General features: G+C 51.6%; 1 protein-coding gene across 1 annotated transcript; it reads right to left on the bottom strand.

The window, feature by feature from the left end:
- Nucleotides 1-2,773: 2,773 nt before the first annotated feature.
- On the bottom strand, nt 2,774-15,082 carry CAV3 (caveolin 3). Its single transcript, XM_080674324.1, has 3 exons — nt 14,874-15,082; nt 3,180-3,527; nt 2,774-3,065 (listed from the first exon to the last, which is right to left on the bottom strand). Exons 1-2 carry the CDS (start codon nt 14,985-14,987, stop codon nt 3,186-3,188), a joined length of 456 nt encoding a protein of 151 aa, XP_080530450.1. The 5' UTR covers nt 14,988-15,082; the 3' UTR covers nt 2,774-3,065; nt 3,180-3,185.
- Between the last annotated feature and the right edge of the window lie 203 nt (nt 15,083-15,285).

The following is a 15,285-nucleotide window of genomic DNA, read 5'->3' as shown; positions in this document are numbered from 1 at the left end:
TTATCTTGGAGAATATTTTCACTGTTTCTTAGCCTTTCCCGAACAAAAGCCTGGAGGAAAGAGCATGGGGTCCAGAATGCCACCTGGAGCTCAGTCGTTTCCTTCCTCCAGTCTATAAGCCCAGCGTGTGGCTGGAGGTGCCAATAGATTGGAGCACACAGATTTTCTTCTGGAATGTGTCATTGTTCTGATGGTGAAACGTGGAATGTGAATACTTGAAGACTCTGAGCCTTATTTCTTTCGGCCCTGAAAAAAAAAATCTGTCACACAGTTTGGTGTCCTCTCGGGATGGGTCTATGGATTGAGACTGCAGGAAGCTTCCTTTTAAAATGAAGATCCTGGTTTCAAAGTGCTTAACCTTTTTTAATTTAATTGCAATGAAATATCACTTACAGCAAAATGTGAATTCCTTGATTTTGTTCTGCCGTGGTGGCTCTTGTGTACTGTGCCAAATGGTGAGTGGTGTGGTCAGCAATGAGATGTATGCTTCATTTGCTGCTTTACAAAAGGTGCATCTAATAAACTTGTTTTTTTCATACATTGTTTTGTCCTCTTTCTCACTCCCAAGAACAATGACCATATCTGGTGCTCGCACACTTGAATTCCCTTGTGGAGCTGCATGCTTACCTGCCTGATTATTACAGAGGTGCATCTGGGCTGTGGCGGGCAGGTGGGTCCTGGTCCCCTAATCCTTGGGTACAGGTCCTCTCATGAATCAGAATTCTCAGAAAACATTCTACATCCCAGAAGCAAACCTCTTGTATGATATAGCCACCTCCACTGTGTGCCACAGTCTAATAGGATTCTAGATTGTCACCTTGAAGGGACCCTAACAAGTGTTTCCTCAAGTGGGATATAGGGGCCACCTGTGAAATCACAAATGGGTCTGTGTTCATTCTTGGCACCACTACTGAGGCACGCGCTGGGAGCTGGGCCCCAAGCCTTCATTTTAACCAAGAATCCCTCATTCCCTGGGTGCAGAATATAAGAGGGAGTGGATCTTCACCTCCCACCTCTGGCCCATTTGCATCAGCCCCCACTCCCCGGGGTGCAGTTCCGTGTCCTGCTTCTCAAGGGATTCCTGGAAGGAACAGAACTCCTGAGACATACGTGCATCTAAGGGGGTGTCCTTTCTCCAGTTCCATGAACTTCACAGGTAATTGAGCACCTGCCATACTCTGCCCCCAGCAAAAGAGAGCGAACTTGAAAAATTGGAGTCCTAGTGAAATCAGGTTTTGGCAAATGCCAAGATGGTGACAAATCTCTGCGTAACCCAAGATTCCAAGTGTGAAACTATGGCCTACCGATTTCAAGAGGTGTTGGAAGAGCAGGCCCCTGGAGGAGGATGCCAGTAATGCTGGCTTCAGTATTTTTCAGCAGGAGGAGCCTGGCTCGCCATGTCCATGTGAGAATGTGCAGAGCCCTCGTAGAGCAAAGGCGTGGGCTGGGAGCGCAGAGCGGGTGCTGGCTACTGTGCACCTTTCGGCAAGTCCGCTGACCTCTTTGGTCTGTAACTTTCTCATTTGGAAAAAACTAAGGGATTGATTATGAAGTGTTTAAGAGCAAAATATACTAATATCTGCAGCTTATTTAAAAATGCACAGAGAAAGATGAGATTGGTGGATGGATAGAGATGTGACATAACAGGAGTAGTAAAATGTTCATTGTGGAGCCTAGGTGGTGGATGTATAGTTAGTTGTTCACCACAAACCCTTTCAACTTATCCTCTGTATTTGAAAATTTCAAAAGATACTAGAAAAAACAAAAATGAGTAAAATTTTAGAGTGGAAATGGGCATTAGAGATCATTTTATAGATGACAAAATTGAGGCCAGAGAAGGCAACTAGGAGGGGAGGCAGGACTAGAAGGAGGCTGTCTGTGCCCTGCCTCCCAATTCATGTGTGGTCCATACCACCACGCTGCCCCACTGGCCCACTGGTTCATGGCCAAGCACCAATGAGGTGATGCCTTTGAAAACTTGGAAAGTGCAGTGGAACCTTAATTTTATGAGACTTAAGTGAGTATTGCATAAAAAAGTCAAATAGGATTGGGGGATACGGGCCTAACCAATTTCTTTTCTGCAGGACTTCTCAGAGCTTTTAATGTGTCAGTGTCTATTGAAAATCTTTTAAGAGAAATACATAGCATTTCTCAAACAAATTTAACGACAGAAGCCATCCCCTCCTCTTTTTGAGGACTGAGTTTTAGGTAACACAGTTGGGAAAAGCATCCATAAAGAATATAAGATTGCTGGGGGTTTTTTGCGGGGGAGGTGATAAGGGGGTTGAGGAGGAGGTGAGACGTATCCTTCCTATTGCTGCTTATTTACACTGTGAGTCCACACGTGCACACATTAGACCTTATGCCCTCATCACACCCCTCAGGGCTGAAGGTGTGCAGGTGCTAACTGACAGTGCCAGGGGCTCAGTGTCTGGGGAGCCATAGGGAAGGTTCCGAGAGGGTTGACCCCAGGCCCTCACCTCAGTGGTGCCAGAGAGGGCCCTCCACCCCTTCTAGCCCAGGGCCATTTTCTGCTGTTGTTGACCACTAGCTGGCCTGGGGGCAACGGAAGTCAGTGTGAACTAATCCAAGGGACACTGGGGAGCAGAGGCCCAGCTACCAAGGAGAATCCCAATAGAAACCAAACGCTATCCTGGTTGTTGGGTTTGGACAAGAGAAAGGGCCAACCAGCTTGTTCCCTGTCTGTTTCTCAGGGCAGCGAAATCTATTTTAGGAGCTGGTCAGAACACACACGCACAAAACACAGCATTCTCCGATGCAGCCGGAACCCTTTATTGGAGCCACCCCCCAATGCCCACAATCCCTGGTGGCTTCCTGGGTGGCGCATGTGGACAGGTCGACCCTGGGTGGGAATAGTGCTGGTTTGTGCTGTTACAGTACATGTGATCGCAAAGACTTGTAGTAGCTGCCTCTTAGCAAACGATCTTCCCACGTGCCCGGTCCCGGGGGCATCGTGGAGGGGCGGGGGCAGAGTGGAAGGCCACTGTGTTTCTGTGGTGGGGCTCTCTTTTCTTTCTGGTTTCTCTAGACACAGTGCTCCCGTCCTGGGGGGAAATAGCAGTCCTTACAGAGCAAGAGCTCGCCAGCAGTCCCCGTGGAGCAGTTCCGTGGGGCCAGCCTGGCCTAACTCCCCTGCCCGGCCACACCCCTCGCTTCACCTGGCTTTACACTTCCTTCCGCAGCAACACCTTGATGCTGCTGCACATCTGGCCCAGGGCGGCGAAGAGCGGGTTGCAGAAGGTGCGGATGCAGAGCGAGTAGATGTGGCTGATGCACTGGATCTCGATCAAGTAGCTCTTGATACACGGCACCACCGCCCAGATGTGGCAGAAGGAGATGCAGGCGAACAGGAAGCCCCAGAGCAGGGCCAGCGGCACACCCAGCAGCGTGGACAGCAGGCGGTAGCACCAGTACTTGGAGACGGTGAAGGTGGTATAGCTCACCTTCCACACGCCGTCGAAGCTGTAGGTGCCCACGGGCTCAGCGATCACGTCCTCGAAATCCACCTGTGGGAGCAGGAAGGGGATCCTCAATCACGGCACCCGCCAGTTTCTCAAGCTTCGGTGTGTGAGCATCAGACCTCCCTGGAGGGCTCCCGACCCCGCAGGTCCCGATGGGGACTTGACCCCTCACCTTACGGGTAGGTCAGCAGGCCCGAGGAGCTGAGGGACTTACTTCAAGCCAAAGGTAAGTCGGAGGCAGGCCTAGAAGCATGGCTCTCAAAATTTATTATTTTATGATCCTAGGGAATCAGACAGTCATAATCACGCTGGAAAGATTTAGGGGTGCCTGCTGTTAAGATGGTGGGCAGCAAAGGTTCCAGTGGTCCCGGAGCTCATGGCGGGCAGTTGTACCACAGTTATAAGTGCTCAGGTAAGGGAAGGACAGGGGCTGTGTGCACCCACAGGAGGACACTGAACTCAGCCTGGGGAAAGGGAAGGCTTCCTGGAGAAAGAGACATCTAACTATAGGCTGATAGCTGAAGGTAGCCAGGTGGAGGGAGGGATTGTGGGCTGAGAAAGGGAGTTTGGGGCAGAAGGAGCAGGGATTGCTGGGAGCGAGAAGCTGGTGGGACAGTGTGTGCTCTCAGGGAGATGCAGGTGCTTCCCCACGTCCAAGCCTAGACGACAGGAGTGAGGCTGGAGAGGCAGGCAGGACAGACATCCGTGCGATGAGCAGCCTCGGAAGGCTCTGTGCAGGGAGCAGCTTGTTCTGGGGTGGTGGGGAGGATGCATGTGAGACCAGCTGGGAGCCGCTGGAGAGTCCAGACAGGACCTGGCGCCTGGTTGGGGTGGTGGGGATGAGTTAGAGGTGCACAGGTCTGAAAGCTATTCTAGGATCTGGCATGTGGCAAAGTGAGGCATGCCATTCTGGCTAGTAAGGGAGTCTGGTATCTGAGAGGGGCCGAGCCTGCTGATAAGCACCTTGAGGAGAAGGCAGATTGTTTCCTTGACCTAGTCCTGCAGGGGCCTCAGATGTCCTGCCCCCATTGCCCACAACGTCTCTCTGTGCAGCTGGAACATGGGTGTCCAGAGAACCTGATCCACACATCCTACTGAAGGGTGACTCGGGCCCCATTAGGGAAGTGGGAAGATAATCTGTGGACTTAGAAAAAAGGTAGCTTCCAGCTAAGCCACTTAACTAGCCTTTCTTGAGTTCCTGCTGTGCATTAAGCTCTGTTCCAGCTGCTTTCTCGTGTGTGATGCCATTTAGTGTCACTAAACTTTAGCTGTTTTGTCTGTAAAATGGGGTAGTGACCATCTCGGGCCATTTTAATGAAGTTGGTTGAATGAAGGCACAGACTAATCACACTAATGGGAGGGTCCCTGGTGCAGGACTGTTGGGGCCTGAGCTCAAATTTCAGTCTTCCAGGGTGGGCCGGCTCCCTACTTTTGTTGGGGGCGGGGAGAGAATTCTCTCTGTGCACAATGGTATTATTACAGTTAGTTTTCATTCTAAAATAAAATAGCCACGTTGCAGAAAATAGCAAAAAGAAAACAAAAGCATCTCCAATTTGTATTTCTCTGGTACTAAAAATATTATTGCTTTGGTGCTATTCTTTCCAGTGTAACTTTTTTCGGGGAGGGAGTGGACGTAACCATGTTGTACGTTCAAGGTTGAGTCCTGTTTTTCTCGTATGACTGGATTCTGGGCTCCTGCACCATGTCTTCGATCTCTCTCTGGGTCCCCCAGGGACAGCTCTGGCTGAGGCTCCACGTAAGGAGGCATATTAGCAGGGAGCAAAGTGTAGAGGGTGAGATTTCAGGCAGCAGGTGATCTGGAAAAGCTGACTAGGAAATCAGAAGGGCCTGCCCCGATCCTCCTGTAAATTTTGCCCCTGGCCCTCTCTGCCTCATGAAGCCCCCTGGATAGAAGGGGAAGAACATGCATATGGTCCTCACCTCCTGGAAGGATGGTACTTCTTCCTGGAGGGCTTCCAGGAGGTGGTGGCTGGCTGGGAATTTGGGGGGGGGGGCGTGGGGTTTGGAGGCAGAGATGGAAAAGTGGTGTGCTGCATATTTGGAAAAGAAAGCCCAAGTTGGTTGAAGAATGTCTCATGGCTTTGAAGAGTGGATGGGAAGTGCTGGCATCTACATTTGGTTTATATGGGCCAAAAATCCAGTTGCTGCTCCTTAGGGGAGCTTTCAAACATAAGGAGCTGGGGAGTAGAGGCCTGGGGGACCATTCCAGCCTTGCCCTGGGTACTCCCACCATGGCTATCGAGGGTCAGTCAAACTCATGGGCCCTGAACCTGCTGCCTGCCCCTCCTCCACTGTGGCCAATGCCCAGCCCATGCCCCATGCCTCTTAGTGCCAGGGTGGCCTCTGAAGCATGCTGCAGCCCCAGGAACTTTGCCAGCAGAGGGAGGCCTTTGGGCAGAGTCCCCACCAGCCCTCCCTCCTTTCCCTCTCCCATTGAGCACCTGTGGCCTCTCCTGATTTCTTGTGGCTGCTCCTTAGGAGGGCACCTCCCCACTCACAGATTACCCAGCCCTGCCTCTCACCTCCCAGGGGGCAGACATGCCCGGAGGAGGCAGGCAGGGCCCAGACTGATTCTAATCTGAGCACTTCACACTGCCCCAGCCAGGATCAGACCCCGGGGTAGATGCTGCTGTCCGGAAGGGTGACTGCCCCTCCGAGGTCTGGTCCTTGTCAGTAAAGACCTGCCCAAGGCAGCGCCCCGGGCCCTTCTTCCCAGCTCCCTACCCTGCTCCCAGCAGTCAGCAATGCCCCGGCCCCCCTGCAGCCCAGCCCGATTTGTTCACTTATCCCAGAATATTCCTCCACTCGACACATTTGATTGTTTGTGTCTGGCCTCTAAGAGGCAACAGAGTGGGAAGAGCCCTGACTGATGAAGTCACAATGCTAAGGTTTGAGTCCAGCTCTGCTCCTTACGGCTCTGTGACCTTCAGCAAGTGGCGTAGCTTTTCTATGCCTCATTTTCCTAGGCTTATGAAGCTTAGTGGAGGATTCAGTACGTTAAAAGATGTAAATACTGAACATTGCCTGGCACAGAACACTGATTAGGAACCGTTAGCTGTTGGTGGTTGTCACAGCGTGCTTTCAACAGGAGACGAGAGTCCCAAACCTGGGTGTGCACACCAGTGTAGTTGCTGATCTGATGAATGACTTTGGCAACTTAGCCTCTTTGGACTTCATTTTCTCATCCGTAAAACAGGTTTGCTACTTCTTACAACCTTGTTATGAGAATAGAAATAATTTTTCATCCATCCGTTCAACTCAACAAGTATTTATTCAACATCCACTCTGCGCTAGGCACACCACCTCTTGGGCAGTGCTTAGCACAATGCCTGGCATGTGGTAGGTGCTAGTGATAGTAATTATTTGTTCAGTTGCTCTGAAGTTCTTATGAAAATATATTTAAGGGAATCTATTGACACCCCAGATCATAAGTGCACTTCTTCAGCCTACCTAGCCATAAATGTGTGTGTGTGTGTGTGTGTGTGTGTGTGTGTGTGTGTGTGTGTATACGCATGTACGCGCACACACACAGATCTCAGCCTGCGCTGATAAAATGGACGGGTCCTCTTTTCCCTCATTTCCTACTCACAGTAATGATCCTACCCTCAAGGATCTCTCTGTTGTGTTTTTTAATTATCATTCATTTTATTGTGGAAGCCACTGGTGCTGACATTTGTATTTCCGTAATTGCCCTTGGGCACTATGCATGGGGCAACTGATCTGTGGATCAGAAAATGTGCCTCAGAGGGATGGGCTGTGCTGGGAGGAGGCAGCTGTTCCCCTCACTGGGATTAAGCATGGAGATAGCGTGCTAGTTTGGGGAGGTATTTATAAGACCCGGCTCAGGCCCCTGTAGGCAGTCGTGCCAGTGTATCAGAAGCACACAGTGACTTCATTTCTTAATTCGTTTTCAGAAGCTGGAGGGGAGATGGCTGTTTTGGGAGGATGGTGGGGCGGGGGCTGGATCCATGGGCAGCTCAGTGTACAGCTGGAGGGAGGGGCTGGAGGTGGTGGCAGAGAATGTGGCTGCTCGTTCAGTTGGTGCCCCTTCTCTGGCATATCTATTTTTGGAACAGCAAGAGGGCCAGTTGATTAATCGGAACCAGCCAGCGCAGCCCCCGCAGTCTCAGAGGGCAGGGAAGGTGCTGGGCAGCAGGGCCAGGCGTTGCTGGAGGATGCGGGGGAGGCCAGCAGCCACCTCCTGTCAAAAATACCTCCCCCACATGCCCACATGATTCAGTCCTTGGGCATCCAGGGCCCTGGACACTTTGGATAGGGTATTTGGGAAATAGCTCTAGGCGGGAGGGTAGATGTCTAGTCCCAGTCTCCACTTGACCACTGAGTGGCTACTGTGTGATTTGGGGCCTGGTGCTTTCCCTCTGGGGCCTCTGGGACTCTGTTTTTATTTTTTAACTCTACTCATAGAGGATTCGGTCAAGACCCTTAAAACACAGACTTAGTTTTGGAGTCAGAAGACCCAGGGGGGTGGCTTAGCTTTGCTGGGTCGTAGTTTTCTCGCTTATTACCTTGCTCCATAAAGGGTAGTCCGCAGTCAGTGCCCCACCACACCAGGCAGGTGCAGAAGTTGAGAGTAAGCATTTAGAAATATTCACAGCCATTTGACCCAGTAATTTTATGTCTGTTGACTCTAATCATACTAATTGGAGCTTACATTGTGGATGCCTTTTATTGATTTGATTTCTCTAGTAATTAGTTTTTATTAAATTTTACAAAAGTATTGGTGTATAAATGGATTGGAAAAATAGTAATAAAAGGAACCCTCTACTGAGACAGTTTGAGAAACACTGGCCTATAAAGTAGGAAGCTAACATGAGGTGATTGCAGCAAAAACAGCTTTGCTTTTTGTGTAATTGGTAATAACACTAATAGAATTCTGTACAATCTGGGATAACCATAGCAACACTCATAATTTGGCCCTGTAGATGCTGGTTTCTGGCCATGTATCATATCTAGTGTTTCACCCAGCATGTAAGGGGCGAGCAGGAGTGGAGCCCACGTTGGCCTGACATCAAGTCCTGAATTCCCTCTGCCCTGACCCTGGCCACAGTCATCGTAGGGCCGGATACCCCAGCAGGAGATGAGGCACAGAAAGCAGCACAGGCCTGTTCTGAGGGCAGGACGCGGGGTCAGGGATTCCCTGGAGCTTGAGGTCCAGAGCACCCTACAGGATGGATCTGGGTCTCCTGGGCTGGGTCTTACAGGGACTTGGGTTCATGTAAAAGAGCTGTGAAGAGATTGAGATGACAGAGGCTCCAGGGCGAGAGAAAGGACCTGTCGGAAGAACCCCCACCAGGTCTCCTGAGCCCTGTCCTTTCCCGCCTGCCCATCTCTTCCCATGGTCTCTCCTACCCGGTCAGTCTCTGCCTTCAGGAAGTCGGTTCAGGTGGAGAGGAGAGCAGTAGAAATAGCCCTGGGCTGAGTTCTAGGCATGCCTGTGCACCAGATTTTGGTGGGTGCTGAGCTAGTCTTCAAAGATGCCCCCAATTAGTCATGTCTCTCAGCATTTATGATCTTGCATAGTCTCATCCTCATTGAGTCTGGGCTTGCCCTGCAACTTTCTTTAACCACCAGAATGAGAGAGAAGGGATGCTGTGCCATTTCCAGAACTAAGCCTTAAGAAGGCTTGGCAGCCTCTGCTTTTGGGAGCTCTAAGCCGCATTAGAAGTTCACTTTTATACCCTATTCTTGACACCAGTCCATTGCTATACCCTGCTGTGGAGATTGGTGGAGAGGCCACATAAAGGGAGAGGACCAAAACTGCACAGAGATAGAGGCCCAGCCATCCCAGCATCGGAGCTAAGCCCCGCCTCCCAGCCATACCCGCCAAGGCGCCAGGCATATGAATGAGCCATCTTGGATGCTCCAGCTCAGTCCAGTCCCCAGGTGTTTGCAGCCCCAGCTGTCATCTGACTGCAGCTATAGGAGCTGCCCCCAGTGAGCCCTGCAGGCTGCCCAGCTGAGCCTGGTCAACCCACAGGACAATGAGAGATCATCAGATGGTGGTTGCTTTAAGCCTCAAGTTTTGGGATGGTTTGTTACACAGCAACACATAACTGATACAGTGTGCTTTAGGGAAATCTGGTGGTAACTCTGGACTCCAGGTTTGTCTTCTATAGGATAAAGGGGACTTACTCGCACTTGAAAGTGCAAAACATTCACTGATCCTGGTTAATAAGAATTTCTGGTGGCAGGTCCAAGAAATCTGCATGTTAACAAGCTACCCAGGAAAGTGGGCCATATTTTGAAGAACTTTAGGCTAGTTGATATCCAGAAGTTCCCATCACACTAAGTTATAAACACCTCAGTGTGAGGGAGTCCAAAGTGGCCATTCCTCGTGGTACTTGACAGAGGGCAAGGCATTTCCGAAAGACATTGCCCATGTGGAACAACTGGCAGATTGGGTGACCTCCCATAATCCAACTTCAACCTGCCCCTTTGCCTTCTCTCCCTCCAGTTCCCTTTCAGATGCTTTGTTTTAGTCCCCCTTTCTCCTGCAGTCTTAGCAGCAAAGAGGTTTCATCTGTGAGCCAGCTCGGCCTGGCTGATGGTCCAGGGCTTCTTGGAGAAGTGCCGTGACCCATTAGTGTTAGTCCTGTCTGCCTGGACCCCAGGGTGGGGGTAGGGGGAAGCAGGGGAGGGGCAATGCCTCTGACTCTGCCCTACATTCTTCTCAATAATTGTGGCCTTTGCTTATTTTGTTTCCTCCTCTGGAAAAGCCTGTTCTCCCCTTTCTACACTTAAAATCATTCCCTTTTTAAAAAAAATGCATCTGGATACCACCCCCCCTGAAGCTGGCTCCTGATTTTCCCAGATGAGAGTGATGTCTTCCCCTTAACCTCCCGGGGCACTTCAGCTGGCACTCATTTATGGCATTTAGCAGCTCCCTGAGCACCTGTTAGCTTCCTCTCATCTTGCAGGTTGTGTTGGCTTCTTCTTGAGAAGAAGGGGGAAGTGCAGGTCAGTTTGCTCTCTCTGTCACAGCACCTGTGGCCTCTCCTGCCTTCTTGTGGCTGCTCCTTAGGAGGGCGCCTCCCCAGTCACAGATTACCCAGCCCTGCCTCTCACCTCCCAGGGGGCCCACATGGGGAGCAGAGCTTGTAGAGTTGGTCCTCTGGGTGCTTGCAGCAAAAGCTGTTGCTTGTGTGTTTTCCTGCAGGCAGGTGTGGTTGGGGGTGGGATGGAATCTGGAGTGCTGGGTTGGGACCATATCTGTCCCTGCCCTGTTTTTAGTGCCTAAGGAGAGAGCGGGTGGGGCCAGAAACTGAAGGGCCTGCATGGCCCTCTGTGCTCAAGTGTCACTGCGATAGCACCTGGAGCCTCATTGGGAGGCAGGGCGAGAGCCAACCCTGAGCCCTCGGAAATAACTCAGGAGGACTCAGGGTGGGGCTGGGGCCTGCAGGAATGCACGGGGAGAGGGCTGAGGCTTTGCAACATGGGTGAAGGGAAAGGTGTCCTCACTGGCAGGCTGGAGCCCCGAGGACTGTTGGCACACATTCACCCCCGTCACCCCCCAGAGCCTGGCATGGGGGTCTGAGACAGCACAGTGCCTGGCCCATGGCAGGCACTCCGCAGTGATCCATGCAGTCAGTGCTCCACGATGGTGGTGATGGTGGGAGCAGAGGGAATGGGTGTGCTTCCCCAGCTCCTCAGCCCTGGGCCCGGCCCAGAATCTTGGAGACCACAGTTCAAGTCTGTTGGGCTGTACAGGTCTCCCCTCTGTCTTAGCACTTATTTTCTACCTGGGCTCAAGGACAGCCCCAGGCCTTGCTCAGGAAGTTTGGGGAAGTTGGAGCTCTGGAAAGACTAAAGGGAGTGCCTCACCTCTGCTGGGGGTCAGATCCACGGACACATTGGATCTATCTCCCTCTTCTCCACCCAGCCTCTGTCTACACCAGGACTCAGGACCAGAGAGGGAAAGGAGTTTTCCCAGAATCACACAGCAAGTTAGTGTCAGGACTACGACCAGAACTTAGGTCTCTGTATGCAGTCTTATTTCAGCACCTTACTGTATCACTCAGCCTAGGCCACCTGGAGCCTGTTACCACTCACGAAACCACCCCTGGCAGGTGCCTTCCGAGCCTTCATCTCAGCCTGTCCCCCTCATCCCTCACCCCCTTTTCTTTCTTCCTCCTTCCATCTGGTCTTCTCCCCAGGTGATGAAAGACGCCCAGGTGATCCACGCTCTCCTCTCTCCTTCCTTCCTCTTTGGATTCCCTCACAGACCATTACACCACTCTAAGTCTGATTGAACCTATTTTGTGGTATTTGTCTGACTTGGTTTTAAGAACCCTGTTCTAAATTTCAAAACTCATGAAAAAACAAAAGAAAGAAAAAGTTAAATAACTACCCAAACAAGGGAATGGCCAATAACTATACCAAATAATTAACAAGATTGTTATCTTTCTTGCTTTGCCTGGGAGAGATATTTTTCTGGGGCTCAGCCCCAGGGGAGGCTGCTTAAGCAGCTGCATCTGTGGGGCACCCATCCCTCCTTAGGGTTATAATCTGGGCCTAGAGCCTGGCAGGCTCGCTCCTGGCTCAGTAGGACCTGAGAGCCTCTCTGCACTTGTCTCCTACTGCGGGTCTCCTTTGGAAACCACATTCTCTCTTGGGGTCCTATTCTCCATTCCCAGCAGAGGGGCTGCCAGAGGGGAGCCTGGGAGTAAAACCTGGCGCTGGCTCAGTTCTCTTGTCCTGCAAACTCCTCCGGGCTCCCACTCAGCTCACACTTATCACATCCTTGCTTTGTGCTGGGGACTGTCAGGCACTCTCAAACCCCTAGTTATGCTTAATCCTCATGGTATATTTCTATTGCACAGAGCTGCTCTGAGATCCATGCACCTGGTGGAGGCAAATGATACTATGCTCATTTCACAGAGGAAACGCAGACTCGGACAACCTAGGTCAGTGGTCGGCAAACTGTGGCTCGCAAGTCGCGGTTTGCCGCTCTGTTGACTAATGAGTTTGCCGACCATTGCCTTAGGGAAAAACACTTAAAAAACATTTTAATAATGTACCAATGTCTTTAACCTGAAGTCAAGACTTCTGGGTAAGGGTAATGCCTTACTCAGTGGTCGGCAAACTCATTAGTCAACAGAGCGGCAAACTGCGGCTCGCGAGCTGCATGTGGCTTGTGAGCCGCAGTTTGCTGACCACTGACCTAGGTGACTTGTCCAGTGTCATCATTTTCAGGTAGAAGAGCCTGGGTTTGAAAACAGATCTGTTAAAGTCAAGTCTGGGACTATTCCCTCTAGACCCATGGTCAGCAAACTGCGGCTCGCAAGCCACATGTGGCTCTTTTGCCCCTTGAGTGTGGCTCTTCCACAAAATACCACGGCCTGGGCGAGTCTATTTTGAAGAAGTGGCATTAGAAGAAGTTTAAGTTTAAAAAATTTGGCTCTCAAAAGAAATTTCAATCGTTGTACTGTTGATATTTGGCTCTGTTGACTAAGGAATTTGCCGACCACTGCGAGTCTAGACCACACTGAGCAAACCATGACGAATACTATTTGCCATTTACCTAGTGCTCCCTTTTAGCTTGCAAGTTGCCCCCTAATGCTCCCTTTGCAGCCTTTTCACCCTGTGCTGTAATTACCCTATCTCCACCATTAATGACATACATATATAAATGCAATAATAGCATAGTATGAGCTGTTCTGGAGTAAATGCCCTGAGTGAAGAGCCAGCCACCACCTGCCTGGAGGAGTTGGGGAAGGCTCTGGTGGAGGTGATGGATGAGTTGAGTCTTGAAGGCTGAGCAGGGCCTTCACCATGTGGAGGTGAGGAGCTCGGCGCTCCTGGCACAGACACAGGAGTGTGTTCTGGTGGGTGTGGTCGGCTCCTGGCATGTGGGCTGGAAGGTGGGAGAAGGGTGGGATCAAGATTGTGTTGGGGTTTGAAAGTCATGGGGAGAAGTTAGACTCAGCATGGACAGTGCCCACTGAAGGATGGCCGTGCAGGAGTGCTTAGGACGGGTCCTTAGCCACACCGTGTCACTCAGTGGCCATGAGCTTTGGGTCAGTACAACTGACTTGTGGCCAGTACAACTTAAGAATTCCAAGGTTCGTATAATTTTAATTAAAATGTAAAAACTGATACTCGGTTCTAGGATTGGCAAACATTTAAGAATGTTTGGAACAGTTTGGGCATGTGAATTGATTTGGGCATTTCAACTGTACATTTTATGCAATTAAATACAGAGCAAGGATTCCTGATAAAAATTTGGAGTCTAAATTGAGATGTACCCCAAGTCTAAGATACACACTGGATTTTGAAGCCAAAGAAAGACTGGGCAGTAGTTCATTGATCATTGTTTTGTATTGATTACATGTTGCAATGATACTATTTTGGATATACTGGGTTAAATCAAAGTATGAAAATCAATATCCCTTTTAAATCAAAAGTATGAAAATTAATATCTCCTTTTCCTTTTTGAAATCATGGCTGCTAGGAAATGTACAGTTACATGGAGTGAATGTATAATGGGTCACATTGTTTCTATTGGAAAGTGCTTGTCTGAAGTCTGATGCCTTCAGTAGGACCAGGAGGCCCAGCCCCCTTCTAACAGCCCTAAGAGTGACTCTGATGCTGGTGGGGGGCCCCTGCTCCCAGCAGTTCAGCTGTAGGAAGATCCCTGGGGGTACCAAGTGGAGGTTGAAGTGAGGGGGTGGGGCTGGAGGCAGCCAGGCGAGGAAAGGGGCCTGACTCTGGCGGTGGACGTGGGTGGGGCTGACTCCCTAAGGCTGCCCACCTGTCCCTCATCTGAGCATTTCCTTTCAGCGGCCTGGGTGCTCTCTGAGAGGCCTCTGCCCTGGCCTGGCCACTGGACCAGGGGTCAGGTGGGGGGCTGGCAGGAGTGCTGGGCATGGCCCCCTACCTGGGGGCCGGACACTGGGCAGTGCCACAGGGAGGTGGGGTGGTGAGTGCCCCGGGAGGGCCACCTGCCCTGGCAGAAGCTGCCCTCCAGGGATTAGCCCCGTGTCCACTGTGAAGACCGCAGAAATCTCCCCTGGCCTGGAGAAGAGCCCACGTTGGCCACCTCGTCCTCATCCTGGGACGAGGGCCAGGAGCCAGTGGGAAGCGCTTCAGGGTAGTAAGGGCTCCGTGACATGCTCCCCGCCCTGTCAACGCCTGGGTTACCCGGGTGTGGCTCACTCTTGCTCTTGTTTATGTAAAGGTCCTTCCTGGGGTGTACAAGCTGGGTTTTCAGGGAGGAATTGGAGAAGACAGAGGAACCAGGTCTGTCTCCAGGGAAGCTGACTGTGTGGAGCAGAGCCCTCCCGTCCAGCACCCACTGCTCTGCACACCCCACACCCTCCGGCGGCGGCGCCTGGGCAGGCCCAAGCCTACCTTCACTATGTCCTCGTTAATGTTCTTGGGGTCTCGGTTCACCAGGTCGATCTCCTTGCAGTGGATGTCCTTGACGATCTGGGCCTCCAGGTCCGTGTTCTCTTCGGCCATCATCGTGGGGCTGGGAGACCCGGGGGAAAGACTCGGGGCAGGGACACCAGTTCAGTGTCCCCAGGCTTGCGCCCCAGCCGGCTAAATAGGCCCCACCCAGCATGCCAGCTGACAGCTGTCCCACATAGCTCCAGCCTGCCTCTCACCAAAGCCTTGGTGGCAGGCCTCCAAGCTAAAATTAAGATCGGCGCTCTGCTGGGTGGCCCAGAGCTCCTTAAAGGGGGCTGCGGCGGCACTGGGCCTCACAAGGCAGAGGGCCTGGCACCCCTGCTGCCCCTGCCCACAGCTCCAGCCGGGCTGC

Source organism: Plecotus auritus (genome assembly GCF_963455305.1).
Source record: "Plecotus auritus genome assembly, chromosome: 6".
NCBI lineage: Eukaryota > Metazoa > Chordata > Mammalia > Chiroptera > Vespertilionidae > Plecotus > Plecotus auritus.
The sequence above is the reverse complement of the archived record's forward strand: the minus strand, read 5'-3'. Positions and strand labels throughout refer to the sequence as shown.

Bases quoted from the DNA above. Each gene is read 5' to 3' on its own strand.
- CAV3 (XM_080674324.1), bottom strand. From the start codon at position 14,987: ATGATGGCCGAAGAGAACACGGACCTGGAGGCCCAGATCGTCAAGGAC. The intron at 3,528-14,873 runs GTAGGCTTGGGC...CTGCTCCCACAG, and splicing joins TTAACGAGGACATAGTGAAG to GTGGATTTCGAGGACGTGAT.